General features: G+C 39.0%; 1 protein-coding gene across 3 annotated transcripts in view; it reads right to left on the bottom strand.

Annotated features, from left to right (window-relative positions):
* The window catches only part of FILIP1 (filamin A interacting protein 1), an 87,785-nt gene that overhangs the window by 19,467 nt on the left and 44,676 nt on the right, over positions 1–23,642 (bottom strand). For 2 of the 3 annotated variants that reach the window (XM_015817486.1, XM_015817485.1), the window contains exons 3-4: positions 16,725–16,898; positions 15,538–15,716 (exon numbers count right to left, since the gene is read on the bottom strand). In XM_015817486.1, coding sequence (XP_015672972.1) covers positions 15,538–15,716; positions 16,725–16,898 — 353 coding nt within the window. Of the gene's footprint in view, positions 1–4,874; positions 4,895–15,537; positions 15,717–16,724; positions 16,899–23,642 lie in introns of those variants that run through there. The other variant, XM_015817487.1, reaches the window with a different exon arrangement.

Below are 23,642 nucleotides of genomic sequence, written 5' to 3' on the forward strand. Positions count from 1 at the left end.
CGTGAGGTGAACTGGGCTGAGAGTGACCAACCCGAAGTCGCCCAGCTGGCTTTCATAGCTAACGTGGGACAAGGACGCACTGTTTCCTGCTTTCTACCCTGGTGCCATAACCCTTAGCCTAGACCAAACTGGCTCAATGGGGAATATTCAAATTGAATTCAAATGTAGAATATTGATTGAATAATGCATTCAAGAAGACAGACAAGTGGCTGTCCAGTCTCTTAAAAGCCTCCAGTGTTGGAGAACCCACAACTTTGGCTTCCCTTTAGAAAAGCCTCACTGGAAGCTTTTAAGAGACTGGACAGCCACTTGTCCGGAATGGTATAGGGCAGGGATAGGCAACCTTGGCTCTTTTATGACTTGTGGACTTCAACTCCCAGAATTCCTGAGCCAGCCAGGAGTTGAAGTCCACGAGTCATAAAAGAGCCAAGGTTGCCTACCCCTGGTATAGGGTCTCTTCTTTGTGCAAAGTCCCTTCCAACTTTGTTATTGTGTTAGTCTGTTTCCAGAAGCGGTGAATGCTCCAACACTGGAAGTTTTTAAGAAGAGACTGGACAGCCATCTGTCCGAAATAGTGTAGGGTTTCCTGCCTGAGCAGGGGGTTGGACTCGATGATCTCCAAGGTCCCTTCCAACTTTATTATTATTATTATTATTATTATTATTATTATTATTATTATTATTATTATTATTATTATTATTATTATTATTATTATTATTAGTGAAATACTTGATTACAGAGTGTTGTAAGCTAGACCAAATCAAAGTATCGTATTTCTTTTGACAGACTATATTGCAAATTGTTAATTCTTGCTCCTCTTAGTCACTTAAGATGAAATCTTGCCCATAAATTGTTGCTCACTATAAATCACTGTATGCCTTTCAATATTGGTTGCTGAGGAACAGCAACAGAAAAAGACAATTGCCTTCAAGTCCTAGTGTGAACTTCTTAGAAGCATGGGGTCAGCTTCTAAAAGATACTGGATGACACCAATCTTTCAAGTGAGCCCACATGGTCTTTTCTGAAGTTAGTCAGGTGCAATTGTCCTGGGCCAAATTCTAATGATCCTTATGAGCAAATGCCTGATAATAATCTGTATCTCTTCAAAGGCTTTTTGGTGATCTCTCTGACCTTGCCTCATCCATTGTTTTCTCATCTACTTCCCTCAGTCTTTCAAGAACAGTTGTTTTTTTTCTAATCCATCATCCACTCACAACACATGCCCAAAGTATGAGAGTTTCTGTTTGAAGGGTGCGGTTATTTATACGGTCCAGGACTAACTGGTTCATCTTGCAGTTCCTGGCAACCTCAGCAGCTATTTGCACCTCCCTAATTCAAAGGCATCTCTTTTTTCCCCCCTCATTTCTTTACCTCATTACCACTAAAAAAGACGGCTGCCTGAACTGTTTAGTTCATAGACAAAAACATGCAATAAAAGGATATTTAAAGCTTGGCATTGCATTTTCATAGGATTAATCCTTTTTGCTTCTCTGACATACTGTCCATCTTTAACATTCTTGAGTCCAAGGCAGAAAACTTTTTATCATCTTCATTTTGTTCACCTTATCTTTATGTTTCTGCTTGGTATTCCTTTTGTTTTGTTAATACGGGTAGTCCTCAACTTATAACTGTTCAGCAACCAAAGTTACAACTGCACTGAAAAAACTGACTTATGACCAGTCTTTGCACTTACAACCCTAGCCATATCCCCATAGTCATGTGATCAAAATTCAGGCATTTGGCAATCAACATGTATTTATGATGGTGGCAGCATCCTGGGATCATGTGATCACTATTTGAGACTTTCTCAGATGGCATCTGACAAAGACAATGGAGGAAGCAGGATTTGCTTAACTATCTTGTGATTCACTTAACAACTGCAGTGATTAACTTAACAACCGCCTTGCTTAGCAATGGAAATTCTGGCCCCAAATTTGAGGACTGACTTTATTAATCATTAATCCAGATCATTACTCTCCATTTTTACTTTCGTAATGAAATTGTCTAATTATTTTTAATTTCAGTTAACAAAGACCTTTCTCATTTGACTCTTCCCAATATTACAGAACTGTCCCGTTAAATCAAGTGTTATAATTTTTTTATAGAAAAGTGTATTCTTCTGTGGCTCCAATTCAGCTGAAAACTCATATAAGGGAACTTATTAAAAAAAACTGAATGGAAGCCAATATGTTTTCAGTCCTTATTGGACTAAAGGAGTAGGTCACAGACCCAGATAGACCACGTGAGAGACATTTCTGGTCTGACACCAAAACAAATATATTCCCTACTCCATGTTCTAGAATGAATTTGGGGAAAGTATGACAGGATTTTCCTCACTCACAATCTGTATACAAATGCATTTAAAAGTCAAAAAGTGTGAAAACCTTCTCACCATTTTCTTCAGTCAAGCATACTGTTGCTTTTGCAGATTAATTAACTGAAGGATAATTCTCTATATCACAGATGGGGAATGATGGCCCCTTTATGACTTGTGGACTTCAATTCCCAGAATTCCATGCTGGCTTAGGAATTCTGGGAGTTGAAGTCCACAACTCACAAAAGGGCCCTCATTCCACACCCCTTCTTATGGGTAGAAATGGAAATTAGCTGGTTAAGATTTTCACATCACATCACATCCCTATAACCTTCTGTACCCAGGAACAAATGTGCAGCTTTATAGCTAGGAAGAGTTTTGTTAGCACTTTTAATCGCATCAGTGATCAAGTTGCATGATCATTCTTTCTCAAGATTGCCTAAAGACAACGGAAGGAATAAAACTGATCTGAATTCAGCATCTGGAAACAGAGGCAGTCACAATGATGGATCATAGAGCAAAAAGAAAAAAGAAACTAGACTTATTGTAGGAAGAAAATCAGGGCTCATTCAGGGTTTTACTAGTTTTCACTGATTACTTAATGCTATAATAGTGCTATTACCATAGTACACCTTGCTCAGAAGATAAACTACTTTAAGAATGTTTTGAAGTTACTACCTGAAAAGTAAAACATTAATTCAAACTTTTGGCAGGCATGTATTACAGAGAGATTTCAACATGAAAAGGGGAAAGCAGCAACATTAAAATCCTTTTCTGGGGGACAAGGAAAGTGTTCAAGACTCAAGGCAATAAGGAAATATTTGCAAAATCCAGTCTGCCTTCAAATGCCATTAATGAGCAGTTTACACAATGTTCTGGCATAGTTTTGAAAGGCAGAAATTCCATAAAGATTTCTGTTGCATCTTTTGAAATAAAGAGGCAGTTCTCAAATACAAAAATCTGCAGAAATCAGAAATCATGTGTGTATCAGTAAAGAATCAGGCCTTATTTTTTTTTTTCATTCCCTATGGAATGTTCATAGATTTGGAAGCTGACATCCAAGTCAGCATTTCTTTAGTTACCTTGACTCTTTCAAATCAAGCGTATTTAGTATTTAAATAATTATACTTGTGGGACAGAACCAATTATCAGGGTTATAAATCTTCTGGGTAAATTAAGTGCCCACAGCAGGTATCTGAGTGTTAACGTTAGAACATTAAAATTTCAATCAAGTTCCCCAGCTTGAGGGAATTTTACTGCTGCTTAGAGTAGCAAGTATTTCCTGATCAAGCTATTCCAAAATTGGAATTTACACAGCATTCTTTGTGTCCTTTTCCCATAAACCTTTTAAACATTTCCATAAAGAAACAAGATGTTTAATTAACTAGTTTGAGTGAGGTGAAGAAAGATGGAAAAAGAAAAACGGTCCCTTGTTCTGGGTTGAACTGTTTGCTTCTTGGTGCTCAGAGAACATCACAGCCCAATACAGTAAAAATTATATTTTAAAAGTACACATACACATAGATTTATCTTCCTTCATTAGGTTCAAGGCAGTATGCATGGATGGAGTGTCCCTAAGTTATTGCTCATTTGGCCTTGAACAGATTCAGACCTAATTAGGGTTGCCAGGTGTCCACTATTTGAGCGGACAGTCCACTTTTTTCACATTATGTTCACTATTTTTTTTCACAAAATAGTGGACATTTTTTTTATTCAAAAGCTTTATGATGAAATGGTACGTAATCTAAAGCTGTACAGTCTACTTTTTTTACTACTTAACACCCCCCCCCCCCGCTTGTCTGCTATTTTTTGGAAGCAGACCTGGCAACCCTACCTTCAGCAAAATAATTATAACCTTTCCTCAGCCTTAAATAATGCCCCAAATCTGAGCAGGAGGAAAAATGTATGTTCTTTCAGGCCCAGCGGAATTAGAAGCTTTTAAAGTGCCATTTAAGAACGAGTCCAGTAACTCAGAAATATTCCCTGTAAGATAGCAAAGCAGTCCCGCTGACCTCCTCAAAGGCATCCATCAGGTAAGGTATGCAAAACAGAAAAAACGCTTAGGGAAACCGAACCATTTCCATTTTTCAATTACACGACAAGAATTGATCGGTACATACAGAACTTGGGGGGAGGTCAGCAAAAGGCTGGAGGCGCAAAAGAAAACTTTTTTCCCAGCAGTCAGTGCGGAACTGAAGGCTTCCTTCTCAATCCAAGCATCTGCATCATGTACAAAGAAAGGTCAAACCCCCTCTGCGCAAAACCAAAGTCTCCCAGAGATGACGCTGCGAGGTATCTTCCCGATCTTCGCCCCGGTTCAGCAGGAGAGGAAAGAAAGACTGAAGTTTTTAAAAGCTGCGGCGCTGTTTTGCCCTATCTATCCCCTTTAACAAGCATCTATCTGGCCTTCCCGCCTGCAAAGTCTTCCACAGCTGATTCTCCTTACCGAGCAATCTCATTCACCCACATGCCTGCACAAAACCCAAGGTGCACCGACAGGGAGCAAGGCTAAGGAAAACGAGCGCGCAAACCCAACCCCAGCACTAGGCAGCTTTCTTACCTTCTTAGGCTGGAGCAGCCCTTTCTATTCGCCTTCCCTTGCAAGAGTCGGCTGGTGCCCGGGCCCTGCTCTCCAGGGAATTAGCCATCACATTCCAGCCATGTCATCGGAACAATGAAAGGTGAATGTTGTGCAAAACAGCCTGGGACCACTTACTGGTGATGTCATCCCTCCCTTATACAGCTCATTATTGTGCAGATTTAACTTTGGGCAGCGGGGGTCGGGGTGGAGCCTCTCTACTTCGGGAAGCAAGGGAGAATGTTGGCTAAGGAAAGGTTTAACAAAAAGGGGGAAAAGCAGCCGAGAAGGGTATTTCTCCCACTCGACCCCTTCTCCTTCCAAATTCATTGAACTCCGGGCCAGTTCTATTTAACATATGTTTAAGCAGCATTCGCTCCCCTTTCAGAGTCAACATAAGAAAGTGGAATCATGCAACATGAAACAAACCATTATCCGGCTATAAAGGTTCCTAAATGCAGCATAAGGCAGACGGGAACTTGAATAATTATCCACACTTATGGAAAAAAAAACCTCATTTATAATAGATAATGCTTTTCTCCAAAAAGCTATCATGACAACTATGTATTAATGACCCATGCCTTGAATAATATCAGGTTATAACTGGGGGATAAAAGTAGTTTACATTCCTTTTTGGCATTTGATAACTGGGAAATAGGTAAAAAAAAATCTTATCAAATCAGTGTCACTGCTTCTTTGTGATAGGATAGTGTTATTTATTTGGTTTTCCCAATATTTATTATAACTACTACTATTCTTAAGGTCTGGGCAGATGACAGCACCAGCTGACCTGATCTGATCTGTAAAAGATCAGCAGATCTAATTAGTATTGGGATGAAATGAAGAAATCCCAGAGTACATTATGGTACATTAGATGGGGAAGTTGAAAAAGATATCCCAGAAAAAGCAATGGCATACTGTGGCTGAAAAGATTTGTCCATAGTTACCAGGAATGATGCTATACGTAAATTCCTAAATTACCCAAATTCCAAAGCAAAGACTGGTATTATTTTTCTTCAAGCTCAGAACAGCTGCCTATGGGCATACTTCTGCTACAGAAGAAAAACTTAGCCAAATCTTGAAAGTTCTTGTTGCTTAAAAGTGTATACATCCTGCAAAGAACACATCTAGCCATTCCTAAATAGGCCATTAAGGGCTTTTGTGATTAAGCTGACCTTTGGACAGATGAGAGTTCTCCAGTTAGGATCCTTTGACAAAACTTCTGAGAAATCTACCTAACTTCTAGGTAGGTTAGAATGCAGGATTGCAGGGTGACTCTGCCCACAGCCAGGAATTTGATCCTGATTGGCTCAAGGTTGACTCAGCCTTCCATCCTTCCGAAGTGGGTAAAATGAAGGCCCAGATTGTTTTGGGCAATATGCTAACTCTATAAATCACTTAAAGAGGGCTGTAAAGCACCGTGAAGCAGTATAAGTCTAAGTGCTATTGCTAACAATGGATATAAAATAATTCCAATTCCCATGAACTAATGGGGTGAGGTTCTCTACCCGACACCCCCTTAAAATTTCATCATTCAGATGTATTGGTTATCTTCCTAATATTTATTCTTTCTTATGGAGTGTCTATTAAAGTGTCCTTTTTTGGACCAAAAAGAATTCAGGCTTTTTATAAAACATAGCACCATACAATAATGAGCACAATCTTTCAGAGTTGATCCTGTTTCATTCTTCTTCTATCAAGCAAAGTGATTTGTCTAAGTCACGGGTGTCAAACGTGATGTGTCGCCATGTATCGTGACTTTCGCATTTCCGGAGCTGGGGTGGGCGTGGCCTCTGCATGATGCAATCGGCCCGCGGACCGGCAGTTTGACAACCCTGGTCTAAGTGATAGAGAATGGCATCTTAACAAAAATTAAATGAATGAATTTCTCAAGATAACATTGACCAATCTCAACTTTGGAACAGATTCACTAGCTAAAATCCATCATTTTTTAAAATTGTGATTTTCTAGTTCCACAAATGGTTCTACCGTACAGTTTAAGATAATTAAAACATAGTATTCTGATGCTGAATGTAAATATTTGTAGCTTTTGTTGAGGCTGAAGTTGTCTGTTTTATACCCCATTCTCTTTGTCATTTTCTCAAATTGTTTGAAAAGAAAATCTATGTACAAAAACTCTTTGTTTTATCTGTCTGTTTGTACCCAAAATCTGCTAACTTAAAGAATACATTAAAAAAAAAATCAAGAGACCCAATACTGCTGTGGAATTGAAACTTCCGCAAACTACATTTTTCTATCACATGATCATAGTATTGGGGTAAAAAAAATGTGATCAGCCAAAAATGTAATGTTTATTCTGATTGCACCAGACTGTACTACCTTTCTCTCAAAGGATAGCCCAATGGATGATAGGATTGTGTAGTATAGTATAAATATTTCAGTGAATCATGCATTTTGCTGATCCTGGCAGAAAGACTGACACTTATCTAAGGACTTTCTATAGCAACAAAACTGCAGCAAAAGAGTGCCTTAATTTCTAAAATTCATCCCCAAAATGTTTTGCTGTGCTAATAAAACATTATGTGATACAATTTCCCATTGCAACTACAACTACTGCCAAATGTTTGATAGATCTTACCAGAATGACCAAAGATGAGGTGTTGGGAATTGTAATTCCACAATTCCCATCTCCAGATTACACAGTTTGCTTAATTAGGGCAGTAAAGTTGTTTGGCCTCCCCTTCAATTTAAGATATTCACACACCTGTTTCTTCAGATCTTCATTTCAAATATGTATTAGGTCAGCAGAAACACCTGCAACAAATTGCTGAGCTAAAATTTCCAGTGTCATGCATTTTTCTAGACTGGCTAGAAATCTTGGCACTTGGAGTTCAACAACATCTAATAGGACTTATGTTGCCAATCACTGTTAAAACTTCAAGACAGTGAGCTATGTTTAATCTTGCTAAAGTCTATTTTTTAGATATGCAAAACATGGCCCAAGGTTAAAACCTGTGCCTCTTACAAGGAAGTAGCAATTTTCAGTTCTCTGTGCTTTTAATATCCCTCATTATAGGCAGGCAGGCAGCTGATGAAAGTATTCCTATCCATGACTACTGCTTAATTGTATTTCTGGTTATTAAGCTACTGTTAAAGCTACAGGAATGTTCTTTTTTTTTTTCTTAGAAAGAGTCTGCTGCTTAAACATTGCTTGCATATCTTTTGTAAGTTGGGAATATATTCACTGGATTCCAACCATACAGTACACCTATGATAAAAATGAACCCAGTTTAAAGCTAAACTCTCTCTCAAACTGAGCTCAATTCAGGGTGACTCCATATTGTTATTGTTTACCATTGTGATCTTTTTCTGGAATGTTTTGTTAAGTCTACTGCCCTAAGTTTCTGTAGGTTCTCAAGTCTGACCTTCCTTAGTTTTCTTTCACAACTGAGAGAATGTAAGATACTGCCACTTATTGGGTTGATTGCCCATTACTTTGACATATTTATTTATGTATTATTTATTTAAACTTGACCTTGTCCTAGAAATATTTTGAAGCTAGGTATTGGCCAAATCCAAAAACCGCAGTATGTCGACTTTGATATATGAATCCAAATTATCAACTTCAATAAAGTGTTTTAAGACTGTGATTTGCTATCTCTGGCTTTTTTTTCCTGTCTAGATTTGATGAGATTGCAGCTATTCAGTTGTTATTGCTCTTGCTGTGTTGATATATTGTTCTAAACCAGGGGTGTCACGCCAAAACCGCACCCACTCCATTGCCAGCAATGGGGAAAAAGTCACGATACATTGCAACACATCATGTGACAGCCATAATCCTGATAGGTACTTACTTTACAAAGAATACACTGATTTCAGTAACACTCCTAAGGAGACATGTAGATGTTTATACTTCATGGGGTGGGGACCGATGGCCCTCTTATGACTTGTGGACTTCAATTCCCAGAATTCCTGACCCAACCATGCTGGCTCAGGAGTTCTGGGAGTTGAAGTCCACAAGTCATAAAGGGGCGATAGTTCCCCACCCCTGCATCACATTAACAGTTATTTGGGGATTTTTAGTTGGCAGCTTTTAAATGTTTACCAGATAAATTTAAAAAAAACCCTCCTTATAAATGCTTTACAAAGAAAACCACCCTGATCCAAATTCATGTCTATTATTATGGCTGTATGATGAAATCAAAATAAATTGCAGTGCCATGGATTCACATAATGTATCTACCTTGTTATGACTGACTCTTCTTTTGGATGTTTTGGAATTAAAGGAGAAAAAGAAATAAGCAAAATAAGAGAACTTTAAATCTTAAACCAGTATAGGTAAAAAGACTACTTCAAATATTTTTATGTGAAGATCAACCCCTATTTAGCTAGTCATTTTTGAATTTCTAGTGAAAGCACCAGGAAAACGACAAGAGCTTTTTAGTAGCCTAAAGCTACTAAAACTGTACCAAAACTGTAAAGATGTCCAATAAATGACAGCAAAAAAAAAAAAAAGCCACGTAGTAGACATGAGCCATTTAGCAACTATCTGGATTTTTGCAACCTATAGATCAGTGGTTCTCAACCTTTTTAATGCTGCGACCCCCAACCGGTCGTAAGTCGAGGACTAAACCGGTCGTAAGTCGAGGACTAAACCGGTCGTAAGTCGAGGACTAAACCGGTCGTAAGTCGAGGACTACCCAACCAGTTGTAAGTCGAGGACTTTCCCTGCCCGGGAGCACCGAGCATGCGTGGTTCCGGCCCCTGCGCCGGCCGAGGCGTAGCTGGCAAGTGGCAGAGACGGAGCAGGCCGACCACCAGCTGGCCCAGCTCAAAAGGGGAAAAAATGGCGGACAGCCTTGCTTGGCAACCCCCGTGAAATGGTTGATCGACCCCAAATGGGGTCGCGACCCATAGGTTGAGAACCGCTGCTATAGATTCTACAAACATTCAACCATTGTTGTGTCAATAAACTATAATGAGGACTAGTCTTGTATCACTTCAAAAATGGCTGGGCCATGCTGAAGACTGTATATGGCCTTTTCGCATTTACATCTAATCAGACTATCAAACTCCATCATCAGAGCTGCTAACTTTACTTTTATCTTATCACTACCCAGGAGCCAGAAAACCTTATTAAAGTTGTATTTTCTCACTAACTTCCCTCCAAGATAATGGATAACAAAGCTCAATAAATATTATTATAATGAGGACAATAACTTGAAAAATAGGCAATACTGGCTAGAGATTGACAAGGGGGATAGCAAATTTCATATCAGTATTGTCTTCTCCCAATTCATAACACTTCAGTTCATAACATTTCAACCCAGCTTTTGGAAAAGGTCCTAAGTGCATCATGGGAAATTGCCACTGGGACTGAAAGAGTTAATTAAAGGGTTAATTGAAGACCTCCTAATAGGAATTAGACATTAGGGACTGAAAGATGTGGGGATATAGATACAGAAATTGCTGGTTTCTCTTCCATTCCCTACCAGCTGAAGGATTTTTGTTCTTCAATGAATAAAAGAGTTTTGATTTGAAATGGATGGATGTTTCCAAAAGTGGAGAAACTACAAACATTCTTCTTTACATCAATCTTTATAAGAGCCTTCATTACAATTGTATTTTGGCACCAATTTCTACCTCCAAGGACTCTCTATCATACCACCCAACCACCATAACTTGGAACGGGCAAGACTCCAAGATCAGCCACATTTTTCTTCATCATCCTTTTTCTTCCCCGAAATTCTCTGATGAAGACTTGAAAGGAGCAAAAAATATGACAGATGGCTAGGAATTCACAGTAACCGAGAAAAGCGCATCGTTTTCTGTGCTTTATTAATAATCCTATAATTATCTGAGAAAGTTCTTCCCCCTTATTTCTTTCACCATCCCCAATGTGAAACTAAGCTTTCAAAATTGATTGTGACACAACTGTACAAAGGCCAGCAATCAAAAGCGACAGCTTAATAATGCATAGAATATTGCAGGAGCTTGGTTTAAATCTCAGCCTGTTTAGTTCAGTAAGCGTCAGCTAGGAAACAGAAGAATGATAGTTGGTAGCCTTTTCTCTCCCCACCCCCCTCTCTTCCTTTAAAAAAAAAAAGTCTATTTAAATCATACACAGCAGGCGCTACCCCAGGGTGATAATTTCTGCTTCAGGCTTTTGGTGCTCTTGATGAGTTGCAGATGGCTTTCCTGCACAGGTGATGTGGCCCCCAGACTGACATCACCAGGAGAGCAGCCAAGCCCCATCCCAGCGCCAGGATGACTGAAGCAGTGTGGAATGCATCAGCACAAGCTCCAGAGAAACTTGCCAATACTTACGTTGCTGGGGGTGCTAGGATAAGAAGGGGAAGGGCAGAAGATGCTGTTGGGGGTCTGAAAGCAACTTTTATAGAAGAGAGAAGGGACAGTGCTGGGAATTCCCTAGACTCTTTGATGATGATGATGATTTTAGAGGGAGATAAGATTCAGCATAGTGTTTGTTCCAAAGCCCAGATTTAACAGGCTAATAATGGATTTTCCCCTCTCCCCCTTCAGTTCTGTATTGGAAGAAATTAATCAACGTTTTTTTGCTGTTCTCAGGACCCAGCTGATTTAGGTAAAAAACAGAGCTTCAGGGACAATGAGCTAATGAAATCACAAGCTCTGGTTTTTAACCTATGAAGGGAAATTTCAGGTTAGGAGTTCTTTAAACATTTTTTTAATGTTTTTTTAAAAACCCAGAGACATTGGAGACAAGATTTTCTCTACCCAATTCTTGGTCTTGGACTCTGCATTAAATGCACCCAAGCCACTTTAGAACTGGCCTCAATTTCCCACCAATCCATGTGTCAAATGCAAGCATGCTGAAATACTGTAGTGTCACTGATACATATGAAGGTATGCTATTAAACTGAGAGAATACAAGTCACTTCCTACCTCCTTCCTTTCTTTTCACGATTTAAGTATCAAAGGAGCACAGCTGAAAGCTCTTATGTAAATGCAGGAAGGTGTCACAGTGTGAGTGAAATTAAAATCCCTAAAAACCATGCACTATAGCATTGTGTTAATACTTCAGAAGAATTGTTTTTGACATGATGGTGCACAAGAACTGGTTGACTTATAGTTGGGTTCACACATTTCTAAGTACAAAATATCTCTGTAATTGCATAGTTTCTGGTTGACAATGGTATATAATTTGTTTACTGTAGAATAATGTATTCAATAGCCTATGGTTAAGTATTAAAAACAATGCATTGTGTTGCCCCAAAGTATTAAAAAAGGATGCAATAATATGTTAAGTCCCATGCTCTAGCTTAGATCAAGATATACTCTTTGTAAGTGCTTATATAAAGTAAATGATTCAGAATTAAATTTATAAAACTTAGGAAAACTGGTAATGGAGCATTTTCATCTTTCTGGATACTCTATATTAGTAAAACAGGCCAGAAGTCCATATAGATATATTTCTCAAAGTCTCTGTGTGTAAATTATTCTCCTTATCAAATATCCTCCTCCTTAGTTATTTTTCAATGGTTAGATGATATTTAAATTAAATTTTCACTAATTCAGAGTAATATAATTATTTTTAAGGCATGCGTTAAGACACAATAGACCCAAAAGCTACTTACACTAAAAAGGTGGGATTAAAATAAATCAAGTCTGTTTCAGTGTTGGAGCCAAACATCTAAAAATACATGTTCTTTTTTACAGAATTTTTGTGCACTGGAGCATATTTGGAGGTGCAGACAGTTCAGATGGAATATGAGCTGAGAGGATGTGTACGTTAACTGAAATGGTAATACACCCCAGATATCCCTGTGATTTCACATGAAGAGTTTAGCCCAGGGGTCTTCACACTTGGCCCTTTTATGACTTGTGGACTTCAACTCCCAGAATTCCTCAGCCAGTGTGCCTGAGGAGTTGAGCTACACAACCAACCTTAAACTCACATGCTGCTTCTTTGGAAGGGCAGTAAGAATGGTGTTGTATTTTTTCCTTTTTTCCTGATCATTCAAACATAGCAAATTGTGATTATTTCTAACACTAGTGCTTTGGAACAATCCCACTTTAAACTATTTTTAAAGTATTGTATTTTATATATTATATGAGTATTGTACTTATGTATACAATATTTTAAAGTATTAAATATATTAAAGCTATTATGAAATAGTTTAAACTATTATGAAAATAGTTTGCAGCTATATCAGGGAAGGAAAGTGGGAGAGTGGGAACCAGAAACCAGCTTCTAGTCATTTTCATGATGCTGAATCATGGTTTAGATTGGAACCACTAGATGGGGGGGGTGTCAAACCAATATAGAAAAGTAGTCCTTTACTTCCATCTAGTGGTCATCCAAATTTGTGCAGCTCAAATATAGTACCTGTATCCCTAGAAATGAAGCCAAAAGGTATCCCAATGTAAAATACACTTCACATACAAAACACACAGTTGCATTTTATATTTGATTCTTTCAGTTAAAATTTTGCAAAACTGGGCATTTTCAAACATTTGGTTCAACAATGAAACAGAGCTGATGGCTTTGTTTGCTTCATAAGCTTATATGGGGTTAACTATTAAATTAATCCTACTTTCTGGATTTGCAATTTCAACCATGTGAGTTGGCTTCATATACATCACAGCTAGACAAACTATGATTGCCCATTCGTAGGAATCTCTTAAGATTGCAATTCTGATAGGGATTAGGGATTTCTAATAGCTGTTGGTAATTTTCATCCAACACTTCTTCCAATTCACTGGAGAAATTATGATTTGTTGTATAAAATATATATAAGTAAAAATCAGTGGCAGCAGTATTTGACTGGCCTTTTTCTGTCTTGGAAGCTAAGCAGCTTAACAAGCTCAATGAAAGGGACAGAGTAGGTATGTCCTCAAAGTATAAATACAAATATTAGGAACTCTCTCATTAAACTCTTATGGCAATTCCTTTAATAATGAGTCGTAATAGTATTATTTTTGTCTGTTTAACTTGACATATCTTGTTTCTGGTGGATCTGTGCCACCTGAAGTCTTCTTTTGAATGGTCAAACTGATTTCTGGTCATTATTTGCTGCATCCGAATAAAGATAATCTTTTGAAGTCATTAAGCACTTCCAGCCTTTCTAAACATACGTTTTAAAACTCCGGAAACTGTTTCAGGCAGTTTTGACTCTCTGCAGTTCTACATAGCTACGGGGACGCCTCAAGCACAGATTTGTTTGCATACTTATGAGTTTATTGAGTTCGTGGACAACTATTGGAAGCAGCAAATCAACTTTTGCTAATTCTGACAATAATTGTGCATAGGGAACCAGGACCAATCAGAACTTGCTAGCCCAAAGTTACTCAAAATCTTATCCCAATCCCTCAGGCCTGTTCCCAAACAGCCATATGTTTCCCCCCCTTCGTAACAATAAAAGAAAATGAATTATTAGTATTTTCCCAGGTTTCTGTTCTGACTTTGATGGCAAAGCTTCAAATTCTAAATATGGTTATATTGGCAGTTTTGCACTTCGACTTCTCTTAATCATGACAACAAGGACCCGAGATGATGGGACGAGCATCAGTCTCCTACAATGAAACCACAGATGGCATCTGCTTAGGCTGAAGTTCTTTGCCAGTTCTGAAGCTGCATTTGCTGACTTGAAACAGTATTTTCTCATCCAGAGGTATCACAACACACACAAAGTATATCAAAACAGCTTGTAATTGCAAGATCCCAATAGCAATTTTGTGCAACCAAGAGAGGCTCCTATTGAGACAGCATCAGGAGTATGCTTTGATCTCAAAGTTTCCACTACATTTAAACATCTATTAGCGATAGCAACAGCACTTAGACTTATATACCGCTTCCTAGTGCTATTTTATCGCCCTCTCTAAGTGGTTTACAGAGTCAGCCTATTGCCCCCAACAATCTGGGTCCTCGTTTTACTGATGGAAAGCTGAGTCAACTTTGAGCGGGTGAGATTCAAAACTGCCGAACTGCTGGCAGTCGGCAGTCAGCAGAATTAGCCTGCAATATTGCATTCCAACCACTGCGCCATCACGACTGAATTTATTTTTTAAGTGTTTGACAAAGTCTTAACAAGTGAAGTAAGCCATTTATGTACATCACGTTTATGCTTGTGTAAATTAATCACAAAAACTGAGGTTTTGTATTTAATGGCACCAGGCACTAAATTGGGATCGATAGGAAGGTTTCATTGATAGTGAGACCAATATACAGGCAGTTCTCGACATATAACCATTTGAAGATAGGATGGCACTGAAAAAAGTGACTTACAACTGTTTTTCACATGAACGTTGCAGCATCCCCATGGTCATGTGATTAAAATTTGGGCATTTGGCAACTGGCTTGTATTTATGACAATTGCAGTGTTCTGGGGTCATGGGGTCAATGATGACCACACGATTCACTGAATCACTGCAGTGATTCACTTAACAATTGTGGCAAAAAGGTTGTAAAATGCAACAAAACTCAATAACTTCCTTGTTTAGCCACGGAAATTTTGGGCTCAACTGCGATCATAAGTCCAGGACCGTCTGTATTGAAAAATATTTTGAAATGTTAAATCATATCTCCCCTTAGAATGCTATAGATCAGCAAAAAAAAAAAAAAGCCGGGCAACAGCACCTCACTTCCTATCAAATTAATTTTTGAACTGCAGATCTGATCCAACAGAGTGTGTTTGAAGCTCACCGTTCACGCTCCTGTTCCAAGAGATTGGTGAAGTCATCACTTTTGTTCATATAATCAGTGTGTTTATGCTTCTCGTTTTCCAACTCGTAAACTGTGCGTCGATGGCATTTTTCTGCCAAGAGAAGCTGCTCAAGCATGCGCCGATATGTTTCCTTCTGCTTTTCTTCCAGTCTGTCCAGCTGGTTTATTGAAACATAAAAGGGATGGTGTTAAATAGGTCACTGGCTGACTTTGGTTAATTTACCCAACAAGGAATTTGTCCTACAGAAAAGACATGGACTCCATTAGAGTTTCTGAGCTGCCAGCATTTGGATGTGCTCATCATTTTGGATGTCCTAACTAACTACCAAAGAAAGATGTTCACATGTTGGTAACACTGAGCTATTTGAGAAATGGGTTTTCCAGGTCTGGAGCTTGGTGTGGGATGGTGGTGGGCAGAAAAGAGGAGGAAAAGGAACATTCTCATCAAGCTTTGAAGTAAATGTTCACTCACACAGCTTGCACATTAATCTCTTGCTCATGAAGGCATCCGTAGGAATCTCACTGTATTTCTACTTTATGACCAAAGCATTCAGCAAGCTCCATCGTCCCCAGTCATTTGGAGGAATCTGGAACCTAGGTCACCTCAGTCCTGGCTTATGATTTCTCAGCCATTGCTTCAATTTCATGAATCTGATCAAATTCTAGGAACCTCTTAATGACTGCTCTAATGAAAACTGACAAGCATCACAAGAGCACATCCTGAAAATAATCATGTCAGGAAATAAGCCTGCAGATGCCCTCAGCCAAGCCAGCTTGGTATTTATACACAGCTGTGCAACAGAGAAGTTCTATCAATGCCTTGCTTGCTGGAGCCGATTCAACCGGCTTCCTATAACAGCATGCAGACGTCACTGTGGTTTGCTTTCTGTTGCATTGGGCTGTTGAGGAATGTAAAGTTGCTAACATTCCAGTATCCTAGTTTCAACTTCAGAGCTAGAGAAATCTTGAGAAGTGAAATTGCATGTGTCAATAGGATGCCTTCCCTGGAAGCAGGGTTGCCATTCTACAATTTGCTTTTTAGAGTGTCTGATATTAATACGCTTTAATAATATCTCAGGCAAACACAGCAGAATGCAAGTTGAAGAAAAACATTCAAAAGGCCCTCTGATTTTCAGTGTAACCAGGATAACCTGAAAGGTGCTTACCTCTGAAATGGGCATTTCATAAACATCTTCTCCTACTGATTTCTCTTTGGAAAGGAGAGCATCTCTATGCAATATTCTGAGGACGTTCTCTGGGGCTGCAGAGCCATAGTGCGCCTCCAGGATTTCAGGTCTGATTTTCTCGGTCTTCAGCATATGGATCACATCATCTCTAGCCTGCAAGTTTACACTTCAATATTATTACCATTCTAACACTAAGTCAATATTATCATGAAATAGTAGCATTCTTTGTTGCCTTTCTGTTATCAACACAGTGCTGTGCTCTAAAGTGCATCTACTGAATTATTAAGATTTACCAGATGTTGGTTAATAAAAATATATTTTTTTTTAATTCCTTTCCTGTGAATCCCCATATATGGAAAAGACAACAAAATTAGAACAGAGGGAAGAATCTGAATTCTTTCTTTTACAAAGCCGGACGACGGAGGGCTCAAAAATGTGAATGGGATGGAGTGGAGAAATATTCTCTCCTAGAACCGAAATTCAGGGTCACTCACTTAAAACTGATTGGCAGTTGATCTGGAGGACTGCTTCAAAAAGGGCGCAGACAGCCTATCCCAAACATAGTATGAAAATGATCTAAGATTTCTAAAGAAGACTCCAGTAAATGTATCCAGTTTGGGCAAAGAGTAAAATTCTGGAAGAGAGAGTCTCACCACAACTGGGAAGTGGGAAAGACTGGAATAAAAAGAAACTGAAGGGTACGTTTATTGACCACTGTTAACTATAATAGGGAAATTAAATTCCATATTTGAAAGATCATATATTTCTAAATTACAGATTCTTGGGGCGAACAATAAAAGATGGTTATCTTATTGTGCCACGTTTATTTTGTGTGCAGTTGTACGTGTGACTTTAAACTGACCTAGAATGAGTAGTGCCCCCCACTTTGAGGAATTAAAGCATATTTCGGTCCTGATCACCATTTTATTGCTCACTAAGGTTTAAAGGTATGCAATGTTTTTATATTTGTTGGATTTTATTTTTTTCCCCTTTGTACACTGCTCAGAATCATACTGTCTTGAGTTGGGTGACCACATAAAAGGAAGAAAGGCTTTCTTGAAAAAAGCTATGTATCCTTGTCTAAAGTATTTATATCCCACTTTTTGCCTTGAGAGTCTCCCAAAAATCTTCCAGATTTCTTTAAAAAAAAAGATGTGGCGCATGTGGCGCATAAGGGAAGGAGAAGGAGACTGCAAGGAAAAGCAAAAAATACCATTCAGACAGCAGTTTTTCATGAACTGTAAGGAACATTTTGGCTTTCTATGAAGAACTGTTCAGGAATGCCCAGATGACACTGTTGTCTCCAGAGCAGGTGGCATTATTGTGTTTCCATACAGGGCAATTAGTCTTAGTAACCTTTCTGAGAAGGAAGATAAGGGTCAGCCCTGCTATTAGTAACAGCCCCACCAGAAACTAGTAGATATAGTGATTCCATACTGTTCCTCCTCTTCCTCAGATGACTCAGAAACAGATTTGGTGACTGGATCCTGAACTATTCTTTCTTGAGCCAGTGTGAAAAATCCTTTGGAATATAAAAATTGAGCCATTGAGTTGATGACCACACTGCATTGTCGTGAGGAGAGGAAACCCATGTCCTTATCTTATATCTGATCCTGTTACACAGCAGCTGTTACATTATTAATAAACTGACAGGTAGGACAGAGGAGACAAATCAGGATTTGTCATGTTAGAATAACTCACAACAAAAATATGGACTTAGTAAACTTACGATTATCCATTTAATGTTATGCTTATGTTTATGGGCTGTATTCTTCGCTGTGTACCACGGAGGATACAAGAACGACATCTAATAATGGTCTTGATTCTGTTTCTTTCCTTTTCATCTCAGGGATATGAATGAAAAGATTTTTACCTCTGTCTCTATCACAGAGCATTGTTGCTGAAATTTGAAAGAGAAATTGCTAGGCTACCAAGGTGGTCAGGCCACCCAGTCAAACAGCCAGAAATGGCTTTTTAGGATAGGGGAGAAAAGGGGAGGAAATCCATTGGTCACCATGCCTTTAATGATAAAGCCATTTGCTGACTCCTAATTAGAATTCACTCTAGCCCAGGTAAAGAGTGCACAATTTCTGGTGGCTTCATGGACATACCATGCAGTTTTTAAGGAAATTAAGAATTGGCTTGCTGTCGCCTTCGTCCAAGATGTGTTTTGAACTTCCCAGTCTAACCTACAGCCTGAGGCTTCCTGGGTGACTCCTGTCTCATTTTTTCCCCCAAATCTCCTAAAATTCCTGTTAGGGGAGAGACCCACAGAGATGTTTATAGCAATAGCAATAGCACTTAGACTTATATACTGCTTCACAGTGCTTTACAGCCCTTTCTAAGCGGTTTTACAGAGTCAGCATATTGTCCCCAACAATCTGGGTCCTCATTTTACCGACCTCGGAAGGATGGAAGGCTGAGTCAACTTTGAGCTGGTCAGGACTGAACTGTCGAATTGCAGGCAGCCAGCAGTCCGCAGAAGTAGCCTGCAATACTGCATTCTAACCACTACGCCACCACGGCTCATGTGGTGCACAATGGGATCAAAATCAACCCAGCTCTGGTCTGCTGCCATCTTTTAGCGAAGTATATACTTGTCAGAACAGCAGCTTCCAATAAACGGGTATGCTAACTCAATATCCTGGGAGTTACCATCCAACAGATCTGTGGGGCAGCCATATCTGGTAGGATAGGATGTGTGTCCTTCTTGTTCATAACACACATCAACTAATCATTCCACATGGTATTAATGGAACTTCTGTAATTCCCAACAATTGGGCATCAGTTTCTGGGACTGCCTATTTCCAGTTATTTCTGCCCATACCATGGGGTTTCCTACTTGAGGCAATGTCATCTGATGAAGCCTAGGAGCAGTACTGCCTTTTCTATTGCAGTACTTGCCCTCTTTAGAACAACCCCCCCCAAGATTGAGATCACCCCAACATTTTAGCCTTCAGGAAAGCTTCAAGATCTTGCCTTCCCCCCCCCCCCCGGCATTGGGCCAGGACAAGAGATGAGTTTGTCTTTTGGATGGTGGAGGGTATAAAGAGGCCCAAGCTTATGTTGCTGAAATGTTAGCATTTAGATTTTAAAAAAATATATATACGGTGTGATTTTAGTTGTAATACAGCAAGTCCTTGACTTATAATGGTTTATTTAATGTCGTTCAAAATTAAAATGGCACTGAAAAAAATGACATATGACTGTTTTTCACACTTATGACCATTGAGCATTCCCATGATCACATGACCAAAATTCAGACACTTGGCAACCGGTTCATATTTACGACGGTTGCAGTGTGCCAGGGTTATGTGATCACGTTTTGCGACCCTCTAACAAGCAAAGTCAAGGGGGAAGCCACTTAACAACTGTGTTACTAACTGAACAACTGCAGTGATCCACTTCACCACTGTGGCAAGAAAGGTCGTAAAGAGGGGCAAAACTCAAACTTAACAAATGTCTCACTTAGCAACAGAAATTTTGGACTCACTTGTGGTCATAAGTTGGGGATTACTTGTATTATTTGGGGGTTTTGTAATTTTATGTATGGAGTTCCAATATATCACAATGGAGTTGTGATATAAATAAATCTTCCAAATAAATAAATGGTATTCTTGTTACATACATCACAACTGCTATTTAAAGAGAGACCAGTTAGCTTTTGTGCATCGTTCTAGTTTAGTAGTACTGTATTCATCAGATATGTCTTTCAAGAACAGAGTTTTGACTGCTATTACTCATCTCTTCAGGTAAATGTTGTTGAGTGAATACTAGACACCTGATAATATCTAAGAAGGGTTGGTTAAAAATCACCTACTTCTTGCACCAGCAATTCAGGAACTGGAACTCCTGATTTACAAACTTTAGGCTTATGCTACTAATACTGTACTTCAGACTGAAATTCACAAGATTGTCAACATGTATATTTTGGCTGTATTCCCAAATCTTGGAATTTGTCAAGGTATCAGCAATTGTGCTGAGGGTGGCCATAAACATTATATAACATTAAAGGGAAACGGTTATACCTGATTGGCACAAGCTGATCACTGATACCTGTGGCTTAATAAAGCATAACAAACTCCAGCTGTTATAAATTCCTTCAAGGACTTTTAAAGCTACCTTTCCCACAAACCAAGTCCTGTTACTTAAGACTCAAACAAGGAATGAACCTGTCTGACTAGTTCAATGAGTTGAACTCTGCTATAGGTCTCCCATTTGCTGACTGACCTTCCGTAAGAGTAGCTAATAAAATTTGATGTCCCAAAGGCAAGATGCTGGACACATTCATCTAAAATGAGAATTCGTTGCATTTTTCTTCTTTTTTGCAGATATTAGGAGTGCCTCCAAAGGATCTGAGAACACCATTTCCCTCTGCCCACCTCCAAATCCCTGCAAAGGTTTGGTCACTGATAATAGCACTGATGTCATTTTACACACCACGTTTTGAAAGAGATCAAAGAGATCCTATTGTTGCCTGCCTACACAGTTTTGGCTCTGCTTTATTGCCAGAAAATTACACCGATGATGTCACCTCTCTCTAAAGAGAACACCCCACCCGAGCTCTGGGCTGACATAATTCATTATCTGTGGTCTGGTCTAAGAGTACTGAATTCCCATAACAAGGAATTAAAGTTACTGTGTTTGAAGTTTGAAGAGTTGAAAGATACCACTTCTCATTTTCCCTGACACCAAAAAGCAGCTTTGTTCTGTGCTATTGCCAGACCAAACGGAGAGCTGCTAAAGCCTATCATTCTGCGATCCTTGGCAGTACAAGAAGCAAACTCAAAAGGTCATTGTAGATTGTGTACACAAATCGAAATGTGTTGTGATATGTCTTGCGTGTTTCACGAATTAGCACATCACGGTGGGTAAATCAGCTGACTTGGGGGAAGCTGTAACTGGCTATTATAAATATGCCCATGGACAAATTTAGCTCTCTGTAGAGTCTATGGTTAGTGACTAGGGTGACTGAAAGTAAACTAAATAGTCCAGTTCTCTTATTCACCCATTCCTGTAGTCCAGGGTCTCCAAACATGGCAACTTTAAGACTTGTGGGCTTCAACTCCCAGAATTCCCCAGCCAGCTCCACTGGGAATTGAAGTCCACAAGTCTTAAAGTTGCCAAGTTTGGGGACCCTTGCTGCAGACTCACAGATGACAAGATTTTTCTTTACTTTTTTATGGGTGTCCCTTGGATACTGCATATGAAAGTCCTTTTTTCCAATTAGTTGCTCTTCAAATGTGATGGCAAACAACTCCCAGAGTCCTGAATGGTAAGGTGACCAACCGTCCTCCTTTAGGGAGGACAGTCCTCCTTTTGTAGGTTCTGTCCTCCCTCGAAAAGTGTCCTCCTACATGTCCTCCTTTTCGATATTTGAAGACTAATCTGCAGGGCTTTTTTTCCCCTCATAGAACGCTCAGAACGGCGTTCCGGCACCTTTTTTGATGTTTTTTTTTCAACTTTTGCATGAGCTGTGCTACTCCCGCTATTGGCTTTCGAAAGCCAATAGGAATTGCTGCTGAGCGCACCAAAACACCCGGCTGGCAAACTTTGCACATGCAAGTTGTCTGTATTATTGTTGCAATGAATAAAATGTTTCTTTTATTTACGATATTTTTTTTCTTCAATTTATTTGTGTCCTCCTTTTCATTGTAAAAAAGTTGGTCACCTTATGAATGGGGATTCTCCGAGTTGTAGAGGTTATACACCATAGAGCTATGCTGGCTGGGAATCCTGGGAGTGGTAGTAGGTATTCAAGACTTCTTGTATTGTGTTTTTTAAAAGATATCCTGCTTTTCTTCCTCCTTCAGCCCCGCCCCCAAAATGAGTTGCAAGGAAGTAGGGATTCCTCTCAGTATCTCTCTCTTCTATTTGGATTTTCAGTAAAGTCACTGAAAAAGGATGGAACTATGTGGTTTACCTTTGCCTAGCAACCCATTTTGTAAGTGTTCTCTTCCTACAGAGAGAATTGCTTATGTGCAAAGAGGATTCAGGGTAGAGAGAAAGCACCAGTGTTTTCTTTGCAACAATGCTGTCCAGTTAACCACAGACAGGGTCTCCCCTATTTCCCCCCCTCCCTGCATTTAATTTGCAAAGTTCTCTTATGCAGTTGATTTCTGATTAAAAAAAAAAAAAGATCTATCCTATTAGGAACTACTATATATTGTTTTGATAGCATCTGTTGAATCATACAGCATTTTTTTTAAATTTCAAGTTGATTAAATGATATAAACCTAGAAAAATACAGGGCCTTTAACACAGAACAAGTCACAATACAGAATTTGTTCCATTTTAATCATTGGGTAGAGCAGGAGCCCCAAATCTTAAAACAATCTTCAATTCAGAAGATTTCATTAAAATTCAAGTTTTGCAGCTGACCGCATTAAAATGAATGCTGAAAGGGTATGATAATTATTACAATAAAAATAATTATTCCCAGTAGAACCTTGTGCTTGGGCATTGGATCATTACTTACATTTATTTGTATAGCGTGGGATAGAGTGAATATTTTAATTGAATGCTACATTTATGATACTCATTTATTGTTTTAATGTTTTATAGTGCATTTTAATTGGCCATCTGTAAGCCAGCTAGAGTTGTCTCATGCGAGGTGGGCAGCATCCAAGTTTAATAAATAAATATGGATATATATGTAGGTCCTTGTTTCTTGTCAGTATTCTGACTGGGAAATAAAATATCTTCAAAATACTATAGCGAACTTCCTCAACTTGGATGCACTCTGGATGATTTGGAATATACTTTCCATTTTCAGGGATAATTGAAATTGTAGTCCACATTCTTTTCAGTTACAGGATTTATATGCCGCCCTTCTCCCCATGGGACTCAGGGCGGCTCACAGCATATTAAAACATCATACAAAAAAAAAAAAAAAAA

This window comes from Protobothrops mucrosquamatus, unplaced genomic scaffold (assembly GCF_001527695.2).
Source record: "Protobothrops mucrosquamatus isolate PMUCROS unplaced genomic scaffold, P.Mucros_1.0 scaffold594, whole genome shotgun sequence".
Taxonomy (NCBI): Eukaryota; Metazoa; Chordata; class Lepidosauria; order Squamata; family Viperidae; genus Protobothrops; species Protobothrops mucrosquamatus.